Below are 26,529 nucleotides of genomic sequence, written 5' to 3'. Positions count from 1 at the left end.
CCGTCCGCTGGAGGGTCCTTGTAAACTCAGTGCCCGGGAGCCAGGGGTGCCCACGGCTCCGAGAGCCCCAGAGGGTCAGCACTCAGGTCCTCCCTGCCCTACCCCCACCCTGACCCCCCCCCCCAGACCCCAACCCCCCCGCGCCGCAGACACAGGAACTCAGGCACCCCATTTGGAAGATTTTGAGTTTTATAGCAAACCGTATAGTACAGACCCGGGGCCCAGCCCCGGCTGGGTCCCCCACGTGCCCCCGCCGGGCTGCCTCTTTCCCTTCCCCCAAGCGGCCCCAACCTCAAGCCTCCGCCACCCCCAGGACCCCTCCCGTCGACCTCTGGTCCGCCCAGACCCTCCCCCCACCCCGCACCTCCCTGTTACCTGAGGTATGTGGATAAACCCCCCCTCCCCTACATGGTACAACCCAGCCACCCCGAGGCCTGGGCTGAGGGGCGGGCCCTGGCTCCCCAAGCCCCGCCCCCAACTGGAGGGAAGGGCAGGGGTGGGCCAAGACTGTTACTAAGTTCCCACGGCAACCAAGAGGGGCCATTACCAGCCTTAGCCCTGGCTTTGGGACGAGTCCATTGGCTGCTATTTCCATGGCAACCAGGAGTGGCAGTTCCCTGGGCAAATGGGATACAAGTTTCCATGACGACCAGTGGGAAGAACCAAACTGAAGGAGTCTCATCTTCCCCATCGCTGGATGGCACCCCACTCCACGGCAGGTCAGGAGGGGTGGAACTGCTCAATACAGTAAAGCAAGAAAGAGCCTGGTGGTGGCAGCGCCCACCGGTCCAGTCTCAGTCCAAGCGCTCCGGCCCTCACACTCCAGCTCCCCCAAGTCCGAGATTCCCCAGGTTCAAGTAACACTTCAGTACAGATGAATGTTCAAGTATTGAACGGGGAGGCAGGTAGGGGGCTGGGGTACCCCTCACCACTCCCCTGGGCCACGCTGAACAGCAGACAGGCCAGCTGGCCCCCACTCCTCGCAATAGCTGCCATTGTCAGTGACTTTCAAGGAGTCAGGGTTGGGGGGAGGAACTAAAACTGGGGAGTAAGAGGAGGAGTAACCCCCTGAGGGAGTGCTACTGCCCCCACACCTGCTCCCCCCCCTCAGTTAGCCCTGGCTTTCCCTGGTTTCCCGAGTCTCCCCACCTCTGACACCTGGACTCCAATGCTCCTCTGGTTTCCCTTTTGGCCCCTCCCTCCCAACTCCAAGAATCTGGCCTGTTCCCTGCACCCCTGGTGGTCTGCTTTCTGCCCCCCACCCAGCCCATCCTCCACCTCCCCAGCCCCTGGCTCCCAGTATCCTGTATGCAGATGTGTTTCCCCATTCTCCCTCCCTCAAGCTTGCACCTTACCCCCCCACCCACCATCCCTTTGGCTCAGCAACCCCCAGTACCTCTGACCCACTCCCCCCAGGGGATGGACAATGAAGCAGGTGGAAGGGGGAGGGGAGGGGAAAGAGACCCCCAGAAATATCAGTGCAGGGGGCAGAGTGGGGGGCTGGCTCAAGTCCCTGGGCAGGAATCCCAAGTCGGAACACTCAGGAATCCCAAGTCATGAGGTGGGTAACCTGGCCTCCTGGCAGGAGTGAAATGAAGGCCGGAGGTCCAGGCTCCTGAAGAGTCGGGGGCAGTGGGGGGCACCCAACTAGCTGTCCTTGAGAAGCAGCTTCTCCTCCGGGCAGCGGAAGGGGCCAGGGGGCCCAGCAGCTGCCAGCCGGGCACAAGCTTCAGGTGAGAGCTGGCGGCAGGAACGCAGGTCGAGGCGGCGTAGGCGAGGACAGCGGCGGAACAGCGGAAGGCAATGGTCAGTGAGGCGGTGGCAACCTGGGGATGGGTAAAGGTAACAACACCAGGAAGGTGAGTAGGGCGTAGGCACTGGTCCTGGGGATCAACAGGCTAGCGGATGGACAGACAGGGGACCATGCTTACCAGCAAGATTGAGGTGTACCAGGGTCTCTCGAAGTGGGGAGGTGGGGGCCGTGAGGAGATGAACACTGGGATCCCCGACATGGGCGCAGTGGCTGAGGTCCAGGGCGCTCAGCTGGGGCGCGTGGCGCAGCAGGAGTCGCAGGGAGGCGTCTGTCAGCTCCAGGCCTGCCAAGCGCAGCTCTGCCACCCCCTGCAGCCGCCCACGGCTCTCCGTTTGCCCTGGGCAGGCAGGCCAAAGGTCAGCACACCCCTCTGCTTCTATTCCTGCACCCAGGCCCCAGACCAGCTATGTTTACATCCCTGTATTCCTCACCCCCAAATCTGCTCCCACTGTTTCCATGGCAACCAGGGAGACAAATCTGCTCCCATTATAGGTGAGCTTCGGCTGGGGCTTGCTCTTGTCCTCATCTCATCTGGTCATCGCTCATACTGCCTCCTCAGTGAGGCCTGCCATGATTACTCCACTTGAAACTGTAATATTCCACAATATTATTTTCTCCCACTTTGCCACCATCTGGCATATTTTTTTTTTCTCTCTCCTCCCATGAAGGCAAACATTTTTGTTTGTCTTGTTCTTGCTTTAACCCCAACAATTGGGACATAGGTGCTCAATGTATAGTCACTCATCTAACCAATGACATCCCTACCAGGACTGCCATTCCAGGCTGCTCTCCCACTGCAAGTGGGCCAATATCCCTTCTGTGCTAAAAGCTCCCCGAGAGCACCCCAAAGAAGTTCAGTCTCCTTGGTGGAACCCTGCAGTTCCTACAGGTCTATCACTCTCTCAGCTCCTCACTCCTCTCCCTCACCCCCAGACACTCAGACCAAACTCCACAGGCGGCCCTGCCTGAGACTCTCCGTGGCCACTGTGCCGTCCTCTGCCTGGCCATGTCACTGGCTTTCAGGTCTGAACTCAGCCTCTCCCTTTATCTTCGGAGTACGTGAGCTTACGCTGCTCAACTTTGCACCCAAAGCGCATGCTCTGCTTCCCTTTTATTGAATTTACCATGTTCCTGGCATTACAGTTTGTTTTTGAAAAAACTAAACGCCTATGGTGCACCAGCAGCCACTGATTGAGCACTCACTGTGCGCCAGACACAGGCTAAACGGCTGCCTGCCCTTAGGCCAGTGGCTCTCAAACTCTGCCCCGTGGAAGGCTGGTTAACATGGATTGCTGGCCTACCCCTAGAGTGTAGGTGCTCCAGGTTGGGGCCTCAGAGTTTATTTTTCTAGCAAGCGATGTTGAAGCTGCTGCTCTGGAGACCCTGCTTTAAGAAGCACAGCCTTGGGAGACAAGCTCTCTGATGATCATCTGTTTCCCAATGAGAAAATGGAGGCTCAAACCATTAAGCAATCTGTCCAAAGTCACATGACTATGAAGTAACAAAGCCTGGTGGCTCCAAGTCCAAACACCTACCACCATGCCATGTACCTCCCGGCACCAGCCGAGCCCTTAGGTAACCTAGACCAGATGCCACAAACTCATGAACCTAGCCTACACGAGTGTTTTAAGGAATCTGCATATGCTAAAAGTTTTCTAAGCGACTAAGCCTACCAAAGGGACATTTAAAAATACATATTTTTTCTTGTTGATTTCAGAGAGGAAGTGAGAGGGAGAGACAGAAACATCAATGAGGGAGAATCATTGATGAGCTGCACGCCCCCCGCACTGGGGATCCAGCCCACAACCCGGGCATGTGCCAACTGGGAATCAAACCATGACCTCCTGCTTCACAGGTCAATGCTCAACCACTGAGCCACATGGGCTGGGCCTAAAGGACATTTTTATTTACTTATTTATTACAAATTTGGTGTGTTATTTTTTTTAAATTGATTTCAGAGAGGAAGGGAGAGGGAGAGAGATAGAAACATCAATGATGAGAGAGAATTACCGATTGGCTGCCTCCTGCACACCCCCTACTGGAGATTGAGCCTGCAACCTGGGCACGTACCCTTGACCAGAATCAAACCCAGGACCCTTCAGTCCAGAGGCCAATGCTCTATCCACTGAGCCAGACCAGCTAGGGCAAAGGACATTTTTATAAAGAAACTAGAGGCCCGGTGCTCGAATTTGTGCACAGATGGAGTCCAGCAGTGTCCCATGGGAGCTCAATCAGGCCAGGCTGGTGGGGCGGGGAGGAGGGAAGAGAAAGGTGGAGAAGGAGATGTGTGAGGTTGGCCAGCCTGCCCTGTCCCTGATGGGGGTAGGGGAGCAATCAGAGAAGGCCTGCCCCCCTCCCCCTTCCCCCCAATTGGGCTGGTTGGCTGGCCGCAGTGCCAGTTGTTCTGGTTGCATGGCTGTTATATATATAGATTCAGATATTGAACTTTTCCTTGAAAATGGTAGATGTGACATCACTGGGCTACCCTTTCACCTGACAATTAGCTGGGAATGAGCCTACTTTCTAATGTCCTGCACCAGTCTCATCACTCGCTGCCTCTGTGAGGACTTGACTTGGCAAGCTCTGAATTCCAGCCGCTCCTTTTTTTCACTGAGGAGCTGAGAGCTTAGAGAGGAAATACATTACAGATGCCATCAACCTTGCGCCACAGCTGAAGCCACTAGAGGAAAGCAGAGGAGAGTGGGCACCTGGCTTAGACAGGGAAAAGAAGGCAGCACTGAGGTGGCAGCATTTAAGCTGGGCCTTCAAGGACTAACCCTGTGGAGAGGTGGGAGAAGAATATGCCCGACAGAAAACAGCAGGGGCAAAAGCAAGAAGTAGAATTTTAAATTCTGCTCCAGGAACGCAGTACAAACCAGGCAGCCAAGATCAGAAGAGCAGGTGTAGAGTTCCAACATGCACAATAGGCCTGAGGGCCTGAAAGGCTCATCCATCTTTGCAAGCTCCTGATAAAGGCGCTGAAACTGACGTCAGTTCAGGCAGGAGATGGAGTCAGTCTGCCCGCCAGCCAGCACTTCCTCAGCTCATGGAATGCACTGCTCCCAAGGCCCACCCTTACACGAGCCCAAATCTCCCCGGCTCACCCAGTTCTGGTAAGAGCGGGCAGTGGGTGAATGCTCTGGTTTGGCACTGCCTGTGTGACTTGCAGCACTCAACCCCTCTGGCCCTCTGGTACCTTATCCAGAAAACGCAAAGAATCCTAGCTGCTCCTCTACTCCTTTTCCAAGGCTGCTGTGAAGGGGTGCGGTGAGGAGGGTGGGAAGATGGGAGCCATGAAAGAGCTGTGAAAGCAAGATAGTCCTTGCCCGCAAAGAGCTTAAGAACCTAGTGAGAGGAGAGGTTTTAATCAAATAATTTCACAGCAGTACCCTCTAAACTGGAAGGGAACTCTCTTAAAGTTGAAGAGGGACCCTGATTTCAATGGGGAAGAGAATCATGGAGGGCTTCTAGGAAGCAGTGGCATTTACGTGGCGGCCTCAAAGGGGATCAGGAGTTAATCCGGTGAAGGAAGATAGAGCATCCCAGGCAAAGAAGAGCAGGCAAAGGCCCGGGCTGGAGGGAACCTGGCAAGGAGGCTGAGGTGGCTAACATGCAGGACCCAGACCATGGCAGGCCTAGTGAGGACAGTAAAACATCGATCTTTATCCAGAGAACACCAGGAAGCAAAAAAAGAGTCTACAGCACAGGAGTGAAATGGATACATTTGTCTTTCTGGATGGCTCCCCTGACTTTGGTGAAGAACAGACTAGTGTGGACCAGAGAAGAAGCTATTGTAAGCTCTCTTGGCTAGACAAGGAGGCCCCACCCCACACCTTGTAGGACCCCCAAGGTGACCAGACTTCTGCTCACCTGACCAGCACCCCCCTCAGCCTCACAAAACTACTTATTCTGCCTCAACTTCCCTGGAAAAACCCGGTGCCTTTCAGGACTCAGTTTAGCTCCTTTTAAGGAGGGCTTCTTCCTTTGCTCCTTCCCTTCCCCCAAACCCCCCAAACAGCCCTTAGCCTACCACATCATGCTCTAGAACCTTCTATTTCTGAGTCAGACTCTCTGACTGTGGTTCCACCAGGGTGGGGAATGAGGCTGATTCAGGATGAGGTCTCCAGGGTCCTATCCAGGCCCAGGCCCAGGCCCAGAATGTGTTCAATAATAAAAGCTGACTTGGCTTGGCAGGTACCAGGGTCTGCCCCACAGTGAAGAGGTGGCTGGCCTGACTGGGGAGATGATACTTCCACTCCACGCGAACTTCCATGTCAATCGGCTCCCTCTTTCTGCTCTTTCCCTTAGGGAAATCCGTGTCTTTTGACTGTAGGGCAAGGGAGTCTAGGGACTAAATCTAGATCCACACTAGTGAATCTTAAAAGAATCTGAATTAATTTCCATCATTTAAAAACCAGGATACGCCACAGAAAACACATACTCCTGACTCCTCCCGACAAACAGAAGTGACGGGCCACAGAACCCACATTCTCCCACAGCAACAGCCACTGGAGCCCACCACACCCACGGCTTCACGTAGATCCCGTGGCTTTTCCCAGAATCCAGCGTCACCCTCCTGTCCTCTACTGTGCTCCATCCCATAATTACCTCCCCTGGCGGCCAGGGACCACCTCCTCTTCATCCTATTCCCCCCACTCCCATCCCCGGGCCCAGCACACAGCAGGTGGGTGAATGAACCAACCGTGGCCACGCAGGGCCTTCCTTTTCAAACTCAAGTGTTCTGTCCTTTCTTCCAACCCGTTACACCTCGCACGGGCCCCACCTCGCCCAACCCGTTCTACAGACGAGCCAACGAGCTGCACCTGGTTTGGTGTCTGGCGGGGGCAGCAGCAGCTCTCGCAGCTGGGAGTCTTTAACATCCTCAATCCAGCGCAGGTCCAGGAGCCGCAGGGCTGGCAGTGGGGCTGAGCCCAGGGCAGAGACAGAGAGCCAGGAGCAGCCAGACAGCACCAGTTCCTGCAGGCCTGGGGGAAGTTAGGAAGCTGGTGCTAGGAGGCTCGGTGCCAGGCTTATCCCACACGCCATTCTCTCCAACCTCACCACCTTGCCATACCTTGCAGTCGGTTCAGAAGCCACATGAGTTGCTTCTTGGAGACACCTGTCCAGCTGAGGTCCAGGGCTCGGGGCTGGCGACGAACCACACCACTAAGCATGGGGGGAGTGAGTGACTTCCGCCGGCTCAGGTCCATTCGAGGCCACAGACGCTTGTCATAGCACCTGGCAGCCACAAGAGGGTAGACAGCCCTCAGCTCTCAGGGAGCCACAGCCCGTCCCACACTCCATGGCACACCCCAGCTTTCTCCGATCCACACAGAAGGTGGGAGGAGGGGGCTGCAGGGAGCTCCAGGACCCAGGCCAAGAGGGTGGAGTTTTGGCTCAAACCCATTACTAAACTAGATGCAAGTTTAATATATATATTTTATTGATTTTTTTTTACAGAGAGAAGAGAGAGGGATAGAGAATCAGAAACATCGATAAGAGAGAATCATCAATCAGCTGCCTCTTGCACACCCCCTACTGGGGATGTGCCCGCAACCAAGGTACGTGCCCTTGACCGGAATCGAACCCAGGACCTTTCAGTCTGCAGACCGACGCTCTAACCACTGAGCCAAACCGGTCTCGGCTAGATGCAAGTTTAGTTAAAAACTATTTTAGTTAAGAATCTTCAAATAGTCTTCCTGCTGGGAAAGTCCATTCTCCTTGCGCTCAGAGGCCTAGTTTAGAAAATGAAGATAATATCCCTGTTGGCCTGCCCATAGGGCTACTGTGAGAGCAAACGAGGTCATTCTGGTGTCCGTACCTTACCGCTTAAGACGCACACACATCCTATGTACTACAGCTGCTGTAACACCAAAGGGAGCTTCAGTGTTCCCAGCCCCCACCTGGGACTGCTCACCAAGTTACGTTGTTGGCCTGTGGTCACATCTCCTCTACCAATTTCTGCTCTTGATCCACATCTGCCCCATCCTGATGGCCAGCTGCCCAACGTTTGACTGACAGCCCTTTTGCTCTCTGGATTTGACTATTGTGTCCCATGAACTACAATGTGGGCTCCACAAGGCACATCTGGCCTTTCCCTTCGGTTCCCCAGTGCCCAGCACTGTGCCATGGGCACAGCAGCTTATCTGTTGGAACGAATGGGGCCAAGCTTCCATGGGCACTGCTCACAACACACTTCACTCACAGCTTCTCATTCACCGGCAATGCTTATGGAGGAGCGGGCAGGTCCAAGGTGTGGAAGCTACAAAAATGAATGTGGTCTGAACAAAGGTAAAGCAGGTTTCCTGATCCCAGCGTTTCTGACAGCCTGAAAAGGGCTTCCCAAACTTATTTTATCAGGGAACCCTTCCCCACAAGGTTATCTATTAATACTTTGTAATGCACTAAGAGTTCCTTGAGACTCCATTTGAAAACTCTTTTTAAAAATATATTTTTATTGATTTCAGAGAGGAAGGGAGAGGGAGAAAGAGATAGAAACATCAATGATGAGAGAGAATTATTAAACGGCTGCCTCCTGCACGCCCCTTAATGGGGATCGAGCCCACAATCCAGGCACGTGCCCTTGACCAGAATCCAACCTGGGACCCTTTAGTCTGCAGGCCAATGCTCTATCCACTGAGCCAAACCGGCTAGGGCTGAAAACTCTTCTTAATGCAGTTCTTGAGGGCATGTCAGGAATTCCCCACTGGGTTAGACGAACTGTGTCAGAGCAGCAGGGGTGGAGAGGGCCCCGTAAGCTGTATCTCCCCCGAATCCAATTCTGAAGGGCCTTTTCTCCAACCCCAGTCATTTGCTATTCACTTATCTGCAGAATATGAATTTATCGTTAAATTGATCCCCTCTATGCACTTAAAACCAACACTGTTTCAAATAAATGTGTTAACCACAGAAATAAATACAATAAACACAGACCAGGGTTATTAAATTCGCTGTAGCTTTGGGCTACCACCTAAAGCCTTTTTTGTTAAACAGGGAGATGAGTGTAAGAAAGGTACTAAAGATGCAATAGCACACAACGGAGAGACATCCTTTTCAAAACTAATAAAAGAATGAAGCCTTTTTGTGCCACTTAAAACTGCCAGGCAGACCTCAGAGCCGCTGGGGAACAGGTTAGGAAACCTGGAGGCCCAGACACTGAGGCTTCAATCCCAACAGCCCCACCTCCCCGCCCTACCTACCACCTCCTACCCCTCCTCCCTCTGGCATTCCAGCCTCTCCCGCTCCAGGTTCCATCCCTCAACCACTAACATTTGCAAATCTCTCCAATTCTAAAAAGGAAAAGAACAAAACAAAAACCCCACCCCCAACACAACTTCCGTCCCTAGGTCCTGCCCCTTCTCTCTACTCAGTAAAGTCCTGTTCCGTCCCAAACCTCTCTGGACCCACTCTGACCCGATCCTGAGTCCCAGCTCAACTGCGACCACCACCCTGAAGCTGCTCCTGGGTCTCCCGTGGCTGGAAAGGAGGCCCTTCCCCTGGAGGTACAACAGGCTCCCAGTTGTTCTGTATCATACTCCACACCACCAGCTGCTTGCAGACACACAGGCTGTCTGGTGCCAACACATTTGGCACATATGTTGTGTGGAAATGCCAACCAACCCAGATCCTTAAAAGCTCAGCGCCAGTGCCTCCTCTTCCAGGAAGTCTCCCCTGACTTTCCTTGTCCTGGAGCTAATCGATCCCTTTGCTCTTGCTTGACCAGGAAACTGGATTAGGACCTCAGAGCGGCAGCCAACAGTCACTGAAGCCCTACTGATACTTAGTGTCCAGCCTCCAAGGCACACAAAGCAGTCAGAAAGCGGGGGAGGCAGCCAGTCCGCAGAAACTGAAGCGACAGAGACCATGATAAGAGTCGAGAACACTGAGCCGGGGAGCTGCCCAGGGAGACATGCCTGATGAGAGTCTGAGGACAGCAGCCACTGCTCAGTGAGGAGTGGGTAGGAGAGTGACATTCCAGATGGGGAAGAACTAGTCCCCAGGTCCAGGATACAGAGAGAACACACAGAGCTCAGAGTCGCTCAGGCAGCATGAACAAAGGGCAATTCATCATCTCATAATAAGAATGATGATGATGATGATGACTATAGCACTAATAACTACTATTTATCAAGGGTTTCCTATGCACCAGGTACTGTTGTACGTATTAAACATTTAACCTCACAATAGCCCTAGCAGGTAAATACTATAATATTATCATTTCCTTTTTAGAGTCAAGAGAAATGAGGCTCAGAGAGGTTAAGAAACTTATTCAAGGTATCACAGCTACTAAATGGTAGTAGAGCCAGCGCTTAAACCACGCTGGTCTGGATCGGGAGCCTGAACTCTGGTGAGTGGGAAGAGGCACAGGTTGAGGCTACAGAGGAGGCCTAGGGTGGGGGTGACATGTCAAGAAGGACTAGAATGGCTCTGGCCAGTGTTGCTCAGTTGGTTGGAGTATTATCCTATGCGCCAAAGGGTCGAGGGTTTGGTCCCTGGTTAGAGTGAATGTGGGAGGCAGCCAATCAATGTTTCTCTCTCGCGCGCGCGCTCTCTCTCTCTCTCTTTCTCCCTCTATCTTTAAAATCAATTTTAAAAATATCCTCGGGTGGAGATAAATAAGTAAATAAATAAATAGAATAAAAAAAATTTTTTTAAAGGACTAGCATGCCAAGCTAAGTTTCTGTGGCCACAGAGCTCAGAGGTGAAGGGCATGGTTATCTAAATCCCAGCTCTGCCACCTCTGTGCTTTGTGTGACCTTAGACAAGTCACTTGCCCTCTTTGGGCCATTCTCCAAACTATAAAAGGAATTAAATCAACACTTAATTCAAAGGGTTGCTGCAAAGACGAGAGAGTACAGGGAGGTGATCAGTGCAGTCACCGGGGCACTGTTCATGGCCAGTAGGACTGTGGGAGCTCGCTGGGAGGCAACAGGGAGCCAGGGATGGTTCTTTCTAAGCTGGGGAGGAACTCTCAGGCAAGAAGCAGGAAGAACTCTGCAGGGACTAAGCATGCCACCATCCAGGGGGGGCGGGGCTTGATGTTCAAGCTCTAAGCCATTCACTTTACCCTTAACTCCAGCTACCCCCTGAGGCACCCCCTACCAAGCCCACCTCCAAAATCCTAAAATGTAGTCCTAAACCTCCCTCTTGCGGAGGCCCCTTTGGGGACACAGAGATGGAGCAGCCCAAACGGCCACCTGTAAGGAGCTTCCCGGTCTCCAGCCAAAGCCAGTTCTTCCCTCCCAGCTCTCGGCTCCCTGATGCTTCCGTGGTCCTCCAATCTGTCCATCGCTAAGCCTCTGCTTCCAACCTCTGCTGACCTTGACCCTGTGTTCCAGTCCCTTCCTTGCCACTCTCTCTGCCCATGTCCTCCAAAGTCCCACCCCTCTCCCCTGAATCTCAACAATTCGACACTTCTGCCTGCCTTCTCTCCCCTCCTTTTTAAAAAATTGATTTGAGAGATCAATTTATTGTTCCACCTATTTATGCATTCATTGGTTGCTTCCTGTATGCGCCCTGGTCAGGGATCAAACCCAAACCTTGGCGTATCAGGACAACTGTAACCAGCTACCCTGCCAGGGCTCCCCTCACTCTGGACAGAGCACCTGGCCTCCCAGTTCCCAGAAAAGATAAAAGTCACAGAGAGGAAAGCCTGTAACTTCCTGCTCCCACCAGAAATTTCTCACTACCTCTTTCTACCCTCCATCCTGATTTTCTCACTGCCACTCATTCATTTAAAGAATATTTTCTTAGTACCCACTGTATGCCAGGTCCCATTTTAGAAACCAGGTGCAGCGGCAAGCAAGCAAGTCCTGGCCTTGACCCTGTGTGACCTGGCCTCCGTCTCCCCACCCCCACGTAGCACAGCCAAGGATACCAAGGCCTCCTTGTAGCAAAATCCAAATCCAAGCACCACTCTGGGCCTTGATCTTCTTCTGCCAACATCCAACACTTCACCACTCGTTCCTTCCTCAACCTCCCGCAGAGCACAGCTCCATCCTCGATCTCCTCCAAGTCTCTGGCTGCTCCTTCTCTAACTCACCAATACTGACATTCGTCTTCTGCTTTCTTCCTTGAAGCTGGTATCTATAGATTAAACACTCCCAAACTTGGATCTTTCTCTAATAAATCACTGCCTTCTAGTTCCAAGAGAAGACAGAAACAGACAAGACAACCAGCAACTGCCTGTTGTTCACTGCCGTGTCCCTCGTTTCTAACTCGGACCTTTCTCTTGAGCCTCTGGTACATCCGGCTGTTTCCCTGCTGCTCGGACTGGCCCACAACCTCCCGGACCGCACATGTCAAATCTGTGCGCTTCCCTTCCCCCCGCACTTGCTTCTCTTCCTTTGGTATTCCCCAACATGAGCACTGTTGCCCCATAGCCACTTTGTCACCAAATCCAAACTCTTCTGTTTTTGTTTTTTAAAAATATCTGTATTGATTTCAGAGAGGAAGGGAGAGGGGCGAGAAATAGAAATATCAATGATGAGAGAGAATCATTGATCGGCTGCCTCCTGCACGTCCCCTACTGGGGATGGAACCTGCAATCCCCATGGCTGGAATCGAACCCAGGACCCTTCAGTTCACAGGCCCACGCTCTACCCACTGAGGCAAACCAGCCAGGGATCTTCTGCTTCTTAAGTAAGTTCTCAACCTGAATCACTTCTCTCCATTCCCTGCCCCTGCTTCTGCTCCAGGCCTTACAGAGCCTTCTGAGTGTTCCCATTATGCCCCACGCTCCTGCTCTGCCCTACCCTCCTCCTATTTTATTGAGTATTTGGTACCCTCCAGGTACTATGCTAAGTACTTTGCAAGAACCATCTCATTTAATCCCCACAAAGTATTAACTTGAACTCCGGACAGTGGATGAGAGCACTGGGGCCTCGGTAGGTGTAACTGTCCCCCATGGCCACACATGAGTCACAGCTGATGAGGCACATAAGGACCAAACTCCAGGGCTCACGCCGGAAACCACTGTGCAGCCCAGCCTCTCTCTACCTCTGGTCACACATCTCTCCTTGAGGCCGAAACCAAGTCCTCCTCAGTCCTGAACCCCATGCACAAGCACAGGGCTGGGGGTGGGGAAGAGGCCTCGGCTATGACGTGAGGCCGGCGGTCACCTCCAGCAGCTGCCGTAACTCTCTGCTTCTGTGCTGCAGGCCGCCGTGGAGCTGTGCTCCGAGGACAGATCTGTTCTGAGGATGTGGAAGCCTGAGCTCTCAGTAATCACTTACAACTGAGTGAGTGACAATGATTATGGTTAAGGCATTGAGCTGTCTCTTTTTCCCAGGTACTGCCCTTGGCTACAACAATACTGAGGTTTACAGACAATGCAGTATGGAAGTGCACCCCTGAAACCTACATAATTTTATTAATCGATGTCAACACAATAAGTTAAAGAAATAAATAAAAACACACCGCACCAACAACTCTGCAGTAAATGTTTTGGTGCTGCTGGTCTAACAGATGAAGAAAATGAGGCCAGAAGCAGTTAAGAAACTGGCCCAACGGCAGGCAGCTCCTGAGAGGAAGGGTCAGACTGAACCACAGGCACTGACCCCCAGCGCCCAGGAGACAGGCGCCAGCACGCAGAGCCCACAGGGGAAGGATCGGAGTCTGAGTGCAGCCACGAGCTGAGCCGTGACTCCAGGAGTCCCGCATTCCCCACAGGGCGCTATCATGAGGAAACATCAGCTAACATTTGCAAAATGGCCAACAGGGTGTCTAGTCCACAGTAAGCGCTTGAGAAAGAGCCTGAATTTTCTCATGGAATAAAATATTTCTTGAGCATCTACACTGCCCTTTATCCCGTGCTGGGAACACGAAGATAAAACAGACACAGTATCTGCACTCTCCCAGAAACTGATTGGAACATGAAAATGAGTAAATGAGTGAAGGCTCGTCCCCGCTATGAGCTGGGAGGGGAACAGAGTGTTCCGGGAGTTGGATTGGGGGGAGGAAGACCAGGGTTGGGAAGTTGAGGGAGATTTCTGAACAAACAAGGCTCAGGAAGCGGTGGGGAGACGGGGAGGACAGGCAGAGGGAGCTGGGATGGGGCATGAAGACGTCACTTAGGGTCAGGAGGCCCAAGTATGGCTGCTTGTGAGAAGGCAGGGCCGCCTCAGCAAAGAGCTTCCTTCTGTGTAAAGGAAACAGGTAAGATTGTCCTCAGAAGAGGAAGTGTGAAAAGCAAACGAGATGATGCATATACAGCAGTGAGCTTGGCACGTACTGAATACTCACAAATTATACTGTTAAGAGGAAAGATTCGGGAACAAGAGGAGCTAAGTTCAGATTCCTGGTTCTATTGCTTCCTCTCCACGTGACCCTGACCTCAGCTTCATCCGTAAAGGGGAGTAACAGAACCTGCCTCATAAAGTCGTTATAAGGATTAAATGAGCTCAAAAACAGAAAGCAGCCTGCGCACAGCAAATGCAGAAGTATCACGCCGTAGTGTGCACACTACAGAAGTAACTGACCAGGGAGGAAGGAGGAGGAACAGGCGACACGTCACCCGGAAAGTGAGGAGGGTGTCAGCAATAGAACCCGGGCCCGTGCAGGCCACTCACCAGCGGCTCCAAGTCCGGCAGACTCGCATGCAGATGCACAGGTCCCGGGGCCCAAGGTGCTGGAAGACACGAAGCCAGGCAGCACGGGGCAGAGGGTGGTCGGATCCAGCAGCCAAAGGCAGTGTGTCGGGCTCAGGACTTCGAGGTGGGGGCCGTACCACATGACGCTCCAGCTGTGGGGGCCGGGGTGGTGGGGCAGGGCCCAAGGGCCAACTGAGGAGGGGCCCCCCACTGCCAGGCCGGACAGCCCGTCGCCCCCCGCGGTTCTCCTTCTCGCCTGAGCTGCCCCTGGCTGGCCGCCGCCCATTTCGGGCCTCGCCAGGGGCCTCATCCTCACTCAGGGATGTGCCTGATGAGTCGGAGTCTGAGTCTGAGTCCGAGGAGGACGAGGAGGTGTCAGGCACCCGCTCTAGCAGCTGGCACATCCGCTTGAAACGCTCTAACTTCTCCCTCTGTGGTGATGGGGATGGCACCGCTGGGCCCTCAGCAGAGGCCAAAGGTGGCTTTGGTTTCTGCAGAGACAGGAGACTGCTGTAGGGTCCGACATACACTCCCCACCCCCTGCCCGAGGAGTCACCAGGGGTTGCACAGTCCAAGGGATAGTCCTGGTCCAGCCCTGGCTCTGAGCGACGTGAGGCACCACCCAAGCCAAGCCTGAACCTCACATTCCTTATCTGTCACATGAAGGCACTGATTCAAAGAACTAAATGCCTTATGGGCTCATGAATTTCCATAAGCAGCATGCTATGAAAACATAGTCCAGATCTGATATTGGCTTGGCCATCAACTCTGTGTGACCTTGGGAAGCCCCTGTCTCACCGTCTGTAACATGGGACACTGGACTAGACAATTCCAAGTGTCCAGTCAAGGATGTGAGAATAACAAAGATCGCCTGGCCCCAGGCAGCGCATCCCACACTCGCTGACCGTCACCTCCTCAGTGCCTGAATGGCAACCTGGGTCACTCTTTTTAGGCATGAGGCAGATGGGCTCAGAGAGATTAAACGCCAAAGTGACAAATGGCAGAGGTGGCGTTGGAATGCCATCAGGCAGATTTAGTGTGTCCATGCAAAGGGACATCTGATTCCTTACTTTGCTGTATGACCTTAGGCCAGTCTTTTAACCTCTCTGGACCTTATTTTCCTCGAATCTAGGTAAGTTTTGTAATTTACAAAACCCATTTACTTTTAGTAGATTTAAATAGTGGGGTAGGTAGATAAGGAAGGTAGATTTCCCAAATAAGAAAACTGAGGCTCAGAGCAGCTGAGAAATTGCCAAGACCACACAGGGAGTCAGCAGGCAGAGATTTGGACTCAGTTCTTTCCCCTTTAAGGTTTGGAAAGATGATGCAAAAGGGTCAGATAATACCCGGAGGGTCCTTGGAAAGTCAGGGGCTCCTGTGGCCCTGACCCCAGCCCACTCTCCCCCTCCATGCTTCCCGGGGTCCAGATGCCCATCGCGGCCCAGTGGAGCAGGGGCAGGACTAGGTGAGCAGGAAAAAGATCTGTCTCCAGGGTGGAGGGTGGGGCAAGGAAAGATGGGACAGGGAGGGAGGAGGTCCCAGGCACACCTCCCAGTGTTCGGGAGGGAGCCCAGGGTGGCAAGACGAGAAAGCTTGGCTTGGATTCAGAACCCTGGGGGGCAGAAGGCCTTGGCCGCCTGGGTCCGATCCTCGGAGGAGGCAGGCGTCTCCACCCACCTTCTTCAGGTGCCTCTCACGGCCTCCTTTCACCTACCAGGGAAAGAGGGAGACGTAGGGAAAGGGAGAGACCCTTTAGCTCCTCATCGTCCACAACTGAGATCCATGCCCTCCTCTTGGACTACAATTCCCAGAAGCCCCCACCTCAAGGAGAATTCTGAGCATGCTCACCTTCTAACCAATGTCTTGGCTCAGTGAGTATGCTCTCATCTCCTCTTTCTTCCCCCTCAGGCCCTTTCCAGCCCCTCCTCCTTCCTCTGTAGCAGCTTTGAGTGTGCTCTTTCCCTAATCCCTAAAGTACTCAGGGCTCCCAATGCTTCACTGCCCAGTGCCAGCTGCCCCTCTCACCTGTACCTCTTCTGTACACTGAGTGTGCCCCATCCTCCTGCCCCCCACCCTGAGTTACATCTCCCAACAATCCCTGAGGGAACCCACGGAGGGCCCGCCCTCCCCAAAAAGGAAGACTACCACTCCCAGATTCCCTTGGCTGAACCTCGTGAGCATGCTCCCTGGCTCACCTTTTTCTTTGGGGTTGGGGGCTCGTTCCCTGACTCCCTCTCCTTTCTTTTGGGGGGCCCAGGCACGTCCTCTGGGGGAGGCCCAGCAGGCAGGGGGCCCTTGCGCCTGGGTGGGGGTGGTGGAAGTGGCGGCTCCTCCGTCAGCTTCCATCCACTCCCCAGGCTGGCACCCTCCTCTCCGTTGTCAGTCCTTCGGCGGCCTGGTCCCTCACCCGAATCCTGAGGAGATGAATGCTGGGGCTGAGACTCTGCATAGCTCCCCAGCCCACTGGGAGCCCAGCACCCAGCCCAGTCCTGCCCCTACCTTGCTGGTCCGGCCTTCCTGGGTACAGCGAGGGCACTCCCAGCAGTTAGGAATTTCCGCATTGATAACACCCTCAGCCTTCCCCATCTGTGGGCAGAGGGCAGGGAATGGATATAGGGTATCAGTCAAGTCAGAGGCAGGTTGCCCAGCCTCCTTGCCCCTGACAGTGTGCCCTCCCCGACTCCGGGTCCCCCAGGGCGTCACCTTCAGGCAGCCAGGGTGGACGATCTCGTTGCAGATTGTACACTCCATGAGGCTCAAAGCAAATTTTTCTTCCTCTCCCTCCACTGTGTCCTCCTTCCCAGCCTCCCCACACAAGAGGCACACAGCTGTGTGTGGGAGCACGGGCTGTTGGGGAGAAGGGGCATCAGGGACCCCGAAAGCAAGCAACAGGGGAGAGACCCTTCTTTCTGGGGACCTTGGCCAGCTGCTGGAGGAGGTCTAGAACCTGTGGGCCAGGCTGGATCAGATCTTGAATTTCTTTCTTTTTTGGCAGTATGACCTTGAGCAACTGATTTTATCTCATTCCCGTTTCTCCCTTTGTAAAATGGGGCTAGGAATTTTTCCTGTGCAGAACTCTTTAAGGATGAGATAATGCAAGATAGGCATTTGTTACATAGTTTGTTCACTGTTGTGAATGTTCAGCTGGATCCAGGGCCTCTCTGACCCTGGAATTGTTGCTGGCTTTGTGAGACAGAGAGACCATAAGCAAATATGACACTAGTCCTCAGAGAGGGCTGGAGGGGAGGCGACAGCAAGATGACTCTGAGGTGGCTCAGTGGGCAGCCTAAGCGTTGCTCTGGAGCTCACAATGAACCAGGTTTGGGCAAGACCCTGGGAACTCTAAAGGCTGGTCTTAAGGAAAGGGGAGCAGCTTCAGATAATATGACTTTGGGGAGGACGATTAGGGAAAAAGGTTTGAGACAGGCAGGCTCAAGGAAGAAGCAGGTGGGGGGAAGAAGGAACAAGAAAGTGGGCAAGGGCTGGGGACAAAGAGGAGAGGGGGTGGGTGAGGAGACCAAGCAGTAAAGAGTGGCTGAGGGAAAAGGAAGTGATGGTGAGGGGAGGGGACCACAGGATACTTCTGGAGGCCCATGGCTGCAGGGGAAGGGCCGCTCTCTGGAGCCTGGGAAGCGCAAGGGATGAAGACAGCTGACAAGAAACCTACTATGTTCCTCAGAAACCTACTGTGTGCTGGCCCTGTGGCAGGCACTTGCATTTCTGTGCTATTGTTTATAACTCAGCAAAAGAAACATTTTGCAGAGACAGTACCTTTGAGATTCAGTGATTTGCTCAAGGTCACACAAAGGGTAAGCTCAGCCTCAAATCCAAGGCCCCTCTGGCAGGTGAGGAAGAGGCCGAAGAAGGCTCAGTAAGACCTATCCCGGGGCTAGCTCAGGGTGGGCCCTGTGCAGACACCTCCACGCGGTGCGAGCGAGGGGCCGGGATTTCCACCGGTCTGTGCCTCGGGAAGTTGGGGCAAGTATGACGGCAGAGTCCGGTTTAGATTTTTCTGTGACCTCAGCTTGGAGCTGAGGGAGGAAAAATGGGCCCAATGCACATCTGAGCAAACCAGTGAATGAATGAGTGAGCCAACAGCAGCTCTACAGGAAGCCCTAGGAAGGAGCCCCCAGCCCCCCCCAGAAAGGCCCTGGCCAGCGGGGAAGGGCGCCCAGAGCCCAGGCGGGCGGAACTCACGGCAGTGCACTGCCGGAGCAGGCACGACTGCTTCATGCGCCCGGGCCCCCCGAACTTCTTCATGTCTCGGCAGAAGTGGCAGTCCCCGCACTCAGTGCGCACACAGGCCCGGCAGCGGCGGCAGCGGGTTCGGCGTCGGCGCGCTCCGGCCCCCGGCCCCCGGCTGCTCGACGACATTGGGGGCGTCAGCAACGCCGAGGGCTGTGGGGGAATGGAGACAGGGTCAGGTGGGCCCGCTGGAGCCCTGAGCTGGGAAACTCCTGACAGCTCCCTCCATTTCTAGGCAGCAAGAATCACCCTCCCACCCAGGAAGCCAAGGAACATGGAGGTCACCCTCCCGCAGGGCGCGGGGGACCACTCTGGAGGCCTACCTCTCCCAAGAGCTCACCTGGCGCCTGTGGGACCTGAGCACTGGCTTCCTCACCTCCCGCCTGCTCTACTGCTTCCTCACCGCCTCCTTCACTGCCCAAGGAGCGGGCCTCTCCGCTGACACCCCCACATCTAAGCTCCTGGGAAAGCCAGGCTCCTGGTCTGTGGAGTTACATTAAGAGGTCCCAACTTTCCCCGTTTCCCATACGTACTACACCCCACTCTCCCCAACCTACAATTCCCCACGTTCACCCCCAAGGCACCAGGTTCTTAGATGGGAGCGCCAGGCCTTCCTTTCCCCCTCCTCTCTCAATGACCACCCAATTCCTCTTCCCCAAACCCAGATCCAGGGGGATCCTTGCCCCCAAATCCCTAAAGGTTCACTCTGCTGCCCAACTTCCAGGGCTGAGACCCTCCCTGAAAGGCTGCTGCAGTCCCTCCTCCCCCCGAGATCTCCATTCCTCAGCTCCCAGAGATCTCCCCTGCTCTAAGACACCTCCTTTTGTACTTCCCAGGTCAGCCTGGGCAGCCTCCTGGGTTCCCGGGACTCCTGACCCAGCCTGACACCCTCCCCGAGCACAGCATGGGCGCCTGCATGTGCCCAACCCCGCTTCCCAGGCTGCCTTCCACCCTAATTGTCTGGAATCCCTCGGGCTCTCCTTCCCATGGAAACCAAATCCTCCGAGATCCCAGCAGGCCTGGAGGGTCTCTTCATGGCCCCGGCCTTACCCCAGCTTCCCCCTTTCCAGGGACTTCCAGACCCATCTATGGGGGTGGGGAAGGGGCCCTCCAGCGCTCCAGGGGAGGGGCCTAGAGGGCGGCAACTGCAGGCAGGGATGGGGGTCTGCGAGGGGAAGCAGAATCGAGGAAGGAAGGCCAGCTCCCCAGGGCAGAGAGGTAACAGGATGAAGGACTGGAGATGAGGAGTTGGGAGCGGAGAGAGGGTGAGGCTGGGGGCGGGGAAGGCAGAGAGGCCGGGCTGAGGATGAATGGGAGTGGGAGCTGCCCAGGTCTGGGGATGAGGAGCCGCACGAACCCACCTCACACGTGTCCCGGGAGCCATCTCTCCCTTCTCGGCAGCTCCCGGCGGGTCGGCGGCCATCGGCGGCGGGGGGGCCGGGCGGCGCGGGGCGCGGAACGCTCAGAACGCCGGGGTCCACGGCCCCCCGAGGGCGCTCGGCCCCTCCCTCCGGCGGAGGCCGGGACGGCGGCGAGTGGAGATGGGGGGCGCCGGGGGCGAGGCCCTCCCACGGGCTGCGGCGCGGCCCTTCCAGGGGGAGGTCCTGCTCTGGGGGGCTCAGGCCCTCAGCCCCCCCAGGCCAACGGGGGCTCCTCGGGCGCAGGGTGCTCAGCTTCTGCCCGGGCCCCACTAAGTCCGGGGTCCGAGTCTCCGTTCCCCTCCCCCTCCTCTCCCCAGCGCCCCGACCCTTTAACTGGCCCCTTCCCGGCCCCCACTGCCCAGGGGTCTAGGGCCCGGCCCGGGACCCCCCACCGTTTCCGGGGTTCAAGCCCCGCCCACCACCGGTTCCCGGGGAGGGGGGGGTCCCTGTAACCTGCCCCCCTCCCCTGGGTCCTCCCCTAGACTGCGGCCCCCTGCCCCACCACTATCTGGCGAACCGAGGGGGGTGAAGGAAGCTGCTCCGGCCCCGCCCCCCCAGCCTGCGTACGCCCCCGCCCTTTCCCCCTCCCCCAGCGCGCGACCCTCCAGAGAGAGGGATTTAAATAAAATTTGAATAAATCCCCTTCCTCAAGCAGAAGGCTGGAAGGAAAGGATGGAAGGAGGTAGGGAAACGGGGAGGGGACAATCGGGGTGCCTCAGCCCCCTTGGTCCCCCGGCCCCGCGCAGCTTCGGCCCGGGGCCCTGGCCGCCTCTCTCATCCCTCCAGAGCTCCTTCCTCCTTCCTCCTCTCTTCCCCCTCCCGTCCCTCCTCCTTCCCTCCTCCTCCTCCTCCTTACTCCCTCCTTCTCCCAGAGGAACCCCGCCCCCTGCTGCCTCCTTCCCTCACCGCTCCGCTTGCCAGGACGAGAGCGCGCAGGGAACGACGGGAGTCGTAGTCCTGCAGGCACTGGTGCTACCGCGGGAACAATGGGGCGCTGGGGTTAACGGGGACTACAAATAAGATGGCGGAGGGCGTGCCAAATTGGGAGCTGAGGATGCCGGGAGTTATAGTCCGGTGGCCCGGAGGCTCCCCGTTGCAGAGCATACAGAGGGAGTGGGGACGATGACTACAAACAAGATGGCCTTCTTCCCCGGCCCGACCTCCTTCCCAGGCACTCACACGCCCTCCTGTCCACAACCCTCCGCGTGTGTGGTACCTGACGGGAGTCGCAGTCCGTCTGCTGCCTTCCCGCTGCCATTTCTACTTCTCAGGAACAATGGAAAGGTGAAAAGGAACGAGGACTACAAACAAGATGGCTGAAGAGGGGCGTACAACCTGACTAGTAGTCGATCTCATGAGGTGCGATGGGAATAGTAGTTTCCCTAGGTTGCTAGTGTTCCTTAAGAATGACGAGCCTGGGAGGTTAAGGAGACTACCACAAAGATGGCAGGTTACCTAGCCTCTTCCCGTCGCCTCATGCTACCACCTAGAGCACCTCGCCCGCCTGTGATATCGAAACCCCCTCCCGGCGGCGCAGAGCCTGGCGGGAGTTGCAGTCTTCCGTCTCTTCTATTATCTTCGGTCGAGACAATGGAAATAAAAGGGGGCGGGGACTGTCTGCAAAAATGGCGGCCGAAGGGAAGGGGAGACAACGACCTGGGATTTGTAGTCTATGCCCTAAGGCTACTCCTTGCGGAAACCGGGAAAAGGACTACAGCAAAAATGGCGGCTTGCCGCGCTCCCTTTGTGGCAAGGCCTGCTGGGGGATGTAGTCCTTGGGCTTAAGAGAAAGGACGTGGGCAGCAGGAAAGTGCATTACCGCACCCCAGCCGAGCTGCGAGCGAACGCCAACCTGGAGTTGTCCTCTCTGCTGCCCCCTTCTCAGTGATCTGCCGGGAAATGTAGTCCCACACCTTCACTCGCTAGTGGAGGGGGAGGATTTATGTCACTAGTGGGGATCGGTGCAGGCGAGGGAGAAGGAAGTATGGGCAATCCAAGAATATATCATGTCCGCCTCCCCGTGTGGCGAGGACTTAATATTTCTGGGGCGGCTCTTAAAGGAAAGCAAATTAGTATTGTCGCGACAAGGGAGGGGTGGTTCAGGCTGAAAGCACTGTCATGCTGTTGACCCTTGGAAATCTTGTTCATCTCATATCCGATGCTTGTTCCCCCAAAGCACAAGGAAGCAATCAAGTCGTGAGGGTTCCAGGGAAAAGGTTCTGAGATCATGCACAATCCCCGCCCCTCCTTTGGAAGTCACTAAATCTCGGTTTTCACCTCTGAAAAATGGGGATAATGATACCTACCTCCGAGCAGAGTTCGGAGTGTAAAGACAATGGTCACGAAAGTTCCCAGCTCAGGGCCTGACATGGGGCACGTTTTAGCCCAGTTCTGAGATCCCAGGAATCCATCATACTAGAAGTTCGCTCCTGGGGGGCAGGCTAGCCCCAATTGCACCTCATTCTCTCCCCTCACCCCCACCTCAATCTGGTCCTTCAGCATCCACTACCGAGCACCGCTCCTAGGGGGCGCCCATTCTCCACTTGACTGAGGTCCTGCAATCCGAGGTGGTAGGCACTGAATACTGCCCAGCCGCCTCCTGCCGGCTTTGGAGGGATCCTCCTAACCTCAGCTGCCAAAGCAAACGGAACTGCCTTCGTACTGCCCTTTCTACCTGGAAAAGGGTCTTGCAAAAGACTTGATGGATATGGTTTCTCTGTCAGAGAAAGTTAACCGCTGGCCAGTGAGGTGTGAAATCCTAAATTTGCAGGGACTTATAATATTGTATGTAATCTGTAATTGGAAAATAAAAAATGATTTAAAAAAAGACCAGCTCAGCCAACATGGCTCAGTGGTTGTCACACTATGAACCAGGGGGTCACCGTTCTATTCCTGGCCAGGCATATGTCTGGGTTGAGGGTGTGGGGCATGCAGGAAGCAGCTGATCAATGATTCTCTAATCATTAAGGTTTCTCTCTCTCCCTTCCTCTCTGAAATCAATAAAAAAAATGTTTTCAATTTTAAAAGACCATATTCAGACCTTCTCAGACATAAGTGAACTCAGGGAATACAGCACCCATGAGCCCCTTTATTTTAAAAAAATGATGTTTGGCCCTGGCGAATTGCTCAGTGATTAGAGCATTGGCCTGAGGACTGAAGGGTTGAGGGTTCAATTTCCCACCAAGGGCTCGTAACTAGATTGCAGATGTCCCAGCACCCCCTTCCCCCAGGGGTGCATGTGGGAGGCAACCAATCAATGTGTCTCTCTCACGTGAGTTTTTCTCTGTCTCTTCCCCTCCCTTCCATTCTTTCTAGAAATCAAAGGGGAAAATATCTTCAGGTGAGGATTAACAACAAAAATGTGTTTGCTTTCTGTCCACCTTTTTCTTTAAAAAAAAAATATATTTTATTGATTTTATTACAGAGGAAGAGAGAGGGATAGAGAGTTGGAAACATCGATGAGAGAGAATCATTGATCAGCTGCCTCTAGTACACCCCCTACTGGGGATGTGCCCACAACCAAGGTACATGTCCTTGACCGGAATCGAACCTGGGACCTTTCAGTCCGCAGGTCAACGCTCTATCCACTGAGCCAAACCAGTTTTGGCCTGTCCACCTTTTTCATGTGTTTTAAGAATCTTTGGAAGGATGGCTTACGGCCCCTGGTTAGTGGTGGTTTCCTATGTGAGGGCCTGGGCTGTGGGGCTGCAGACCAGCTTCAGAAACAGGCTCCGGTGAGGAGTTGCTGCAAGGAATGGAGGGCACCTGCCTGCTCTCAGACCTGTCTGCAGCCTTGGGATGAGCACGGCACACTGAATCTTGGAGCTGGAGCAGCCCACCAATCCTGCGGTTCCTTCTTACCAGTGGCTGGTCTTCCTTCTCAGTCTCTTCTGGGTCTTTGCAGAAGTTTATAGCTTCCGTGTCAGCAGGGTAGCGAGGTTCTCCTTCAGTAACAACAACTGCATTTTAGGAGCCTTCTAACAGCAAAGGTCTGCTGCTTGCTCACGCTGCACGTCTCCTCGGTCTGCTCCTCGGGGAGTGAGGTGGAGGGAAGAAGCCCTCTACGCGTCTAATCACAGAAGAAGGGGAAGGAGGATGTGGCGACATGCTCACTGGCTTTTTAGCTCCTTCCAAGGAGAGACACATGACAGTTCTGCTCACACTGTATTGAAGGGAATGTAAAAATGGTGCAGATGCTATGGAAGACAGTATGGTGAGTCCTCAATAAACTAAACATCCACTTAATGTTTAATTAGTTAATCAAATGCCTACCTTTATTTTTTTTTAGATCTTTTATTTATTTTTTTAATATATTTTATTGATTTTTTTTGCCCCCCTCCCTCCCATACATCCCCTCCCTCCCCAGAGTTTTGTGTCCATTGGTTGTACTTATATGCATGTATACAAGTCCTTCGGTTGATCTATTATCTCCCCCAGATCTCCCTCCCCTCCCCGCTGTAATTTGACAGTCTGCTTGTTGCTTTACTATCTCTATAACTATCTTTTGGTTCATCAGTTTATAATGTTCTTTAATATCCATAAATGAGTGAGGTCATGTGGTGTTTCTCTTTCATTGACTGGCTTATTTCACTCAGCATGATGTTCTCCAATTCCATCCAGGTTGCTGCAAATGATGAGAATTCCTTCTTTTTTTATGGCAGCATAGTATTCCATTGTGTAGATGTACCACAGTTTTTTGATCCAATCATCTGCTGACGGGCACCTAGGCTGTTTCCAAATTCTGGCTATTGTAGATTGTGCTGCAAGAACATAGGGGTGCATATATCCTTTCTGATTGGTGTTTCTAGTTTCTTGGGATATATTCCTAGAAGTGGGATTACTGGGTCAAATGGGAGTTCCATTTTCAGTTTTTTGAGGAAACTCCACACTGTTCTCCACAGTGGTTGCACCAGTCTGCATTCCCACCAGCAGTGCACGAGGGTTCCTTTTTCTCCGCAACCTCGCCAACACTTGTCGTTTGTTGATTTGTTGATGTTGGCCGTTCTGATGTTGGTGTGAGATAGTACCACATTGTTGTTTTGATTTGCATCTCTCAGATAATTAGTGACTTTGAGCATGTTTTCATGTGTCTTTTGGCCTTCCTTCTGTCTTCTTTTGAAAATATTCTATTTAGGTCCACTGCCCATTTCTTAATTGGATCATTCATCTTCCTTTTATTTAGTTGTATAAGCTGTCTGTAGATGTTGGAGATTAAACCTTTATCAGTGGTAACATTTGCAAATATGTTCTCCCACACAGTGGGCTTTCTTATTGTTTTGTTGATGGTTTCTTTTGCTGTAAAAAAGCTTCTTATTTTGATGTAAGTCCCATTTGTTTATTTTCTCTTTAGCTTCCATTGCCCTAGGGGTAGTATCAGTGAAGAAGTTCTTTTGGCATATGTCTGAGATTTTGCTGCCTGTGGGTGTTTCTAGTATTTTTATGGTTTCCTGTCTTAGGTTTAAGTCCTCCATCCATTTTGAGTTTATTTTTGTGTATGGTGTAAGTTGGTGATCTAGTTTCATTCTTTTGCAGGTATCTGTCCAATTTTCCCAGCACCATTTATTGAAGAGACTGTCTTGACTCCATTGTATATTCGTGCCTCCTTTGTCAAATAATAATTGAGCATAGTGCAAATGCCTACCTTTAAAGGAGGCAGAACGCAGAACTCCTCACACGCCTAGAAGGAGGAGAACTGGAACATTGTTGACAAGCACAGCTTCCTGTGGGCCCTGGGGGAAGTTGGTCCCACCCGCAGAGGGTTTCCTGGGCAAGCACCCACCACAAGACACGGAGTGAGTTCTTTTGTTGCCACATGATATGGCAATGGCCACAAAAAGTGGACTGAAAATGCCACCGTGAGAGGGTGATGGTCAGCCCGAGATCACAGTCACAGAAGGCGAAGCTCCCCAAAAGCTGTGTGGACCTCATGAGTGTGAGCCCCAGAGGTGAAATGCGATGGGCGTGGCTTCAGGTGGCTGTAGAACGTTCCTGGAGGATCTGAGGACAACAGTAGCTGGGTTTCTGCTGGTAATCCATGTGGAATTTCTCCCTGAGGCACTTCAAATGGTCATGTAGATAATATCACATTTCTTTCTTTTTTTTCTTTTTCTTTTTTTAGCCATCTCTATCTATGTAGTTAAACCAGCTTGGCTGCCTCTCTCAGATCCATGGCAAACAGTTAAATTCTGGAGTCTGACCCAATCCGAGTGATGTGCATACCTGAGAAGGCAGCATCGTTTCCTAAAAGCTTGTCCTCCGAACTGAAGGAAGAGGTTCCCTTTCAGGCGAGAGAACTTTAACAGCTGCCCGCCCGGCAACTTCCCCTCTCCCTGTCCTAGGTCAAGGAGAAAATCTAATATCACCTTATTTTTGAATTTCATTTGGGAACTATGATTGATGTTCTGAGTGGGCTCCTGCAGCAAAGGCTCCGACATCATATAAGTTTCCCCTTTTAGCTTAA

At 53.6% G+C, this 26,529-nt stretch overlaps 1 protein-coding gene across 3 annotated transcripts; it reads right to left on the bottom strand.

Moving 5' to 3' along the window:
* Positions 1 to 171: 171 nt before the first annotated feature.
* FBXL19 (F-box and leucine rich repeat protein 19) lies at positions 172 to 20,145 on the bottom strand. Of its 3 annotated transcripts, none has more exons than XM_084883020.1 (11): positions 20,010 to 20,145; positions 18,601 to 18,801; positions 17,107 to 17,250; positions 16,903 to 16,989; positions 16,599 to 16,817; positions 15,952 to 16,113; positions 14,383 to 14,894; positions 6,888 to 7,051; positions 6,637 to 6,798; positions 1,932 to 2,150; positions 172 to 1,826 (listed from the first exon to the last, which is right to left on the bottom strand). In XM_084883020.1, the coding sequence occupies exons 2-11, from the start codon at positions 18,775 to 18,777 to the stop codon at positions 1,648 to 1,650; spliced, it is 2,025 nt and encodes a 674-aa protein (XP_084739146.1). In that variant the 5' UTR covers positions 18,778 to 18,801; positions 20,010 to 20,145; the 3' UTR covers positions 172 to 1,647. The 3 variants fall into 3 exon arrangements, with proteins under 3 accessions (XP_084739146.1, XP_084739147.1, XP_084739148.1); XM_084883021.1 differs by having other exon boundaries at positions 16,081 to 16,113; XM_084883022.1 differs by lacking the exon at positions 15,952 to 16,113.
* Positions 20,146 to 26,529: the final 6,384 nt, after the last annotated feature.

Source organism: Pipistrellus hanaki (genome assembly GCF_964339955.1).
Source record: "Pipistrellus hanaki genome assembly, chromosome: 4".
Lineage (NCBI taxonomy): Eukaryota > Metazoa > Chordata > Mammalia > Chiroptera > Vespertilionidae > Pipistrellus > Pipistrellus hanaki.
The sequence above is the reverse complement of the archived record's forward strand: the minus strand, read 5'-3'. Positions and strand labels throughout refer to the sequence as shown.

Coding starts and splice junctions, on each gene's coding strand:
- FBXL19 (XM_084883020.1), bottom strand. CDS start 18,777: ATGTCGTCGAGCAGCCGGGGGCCGGGGGCCGGAGCGCGCCGACGCCGA. Junction 17,251..18,600: donor TGCTCCGGCAGTGCACTGCC/GTGAGTTCCGCC, acceptor TCTCCCCAACAG/CCCGTGCTCCCACACACAGC. Junction 6,799..6,887: donor GCTTCTGAACCGACTGCAAG/GTATGGCAAGGT, acceptor AACTTCCCCCAG/GCCTGCAGGAACTGGTGCTG.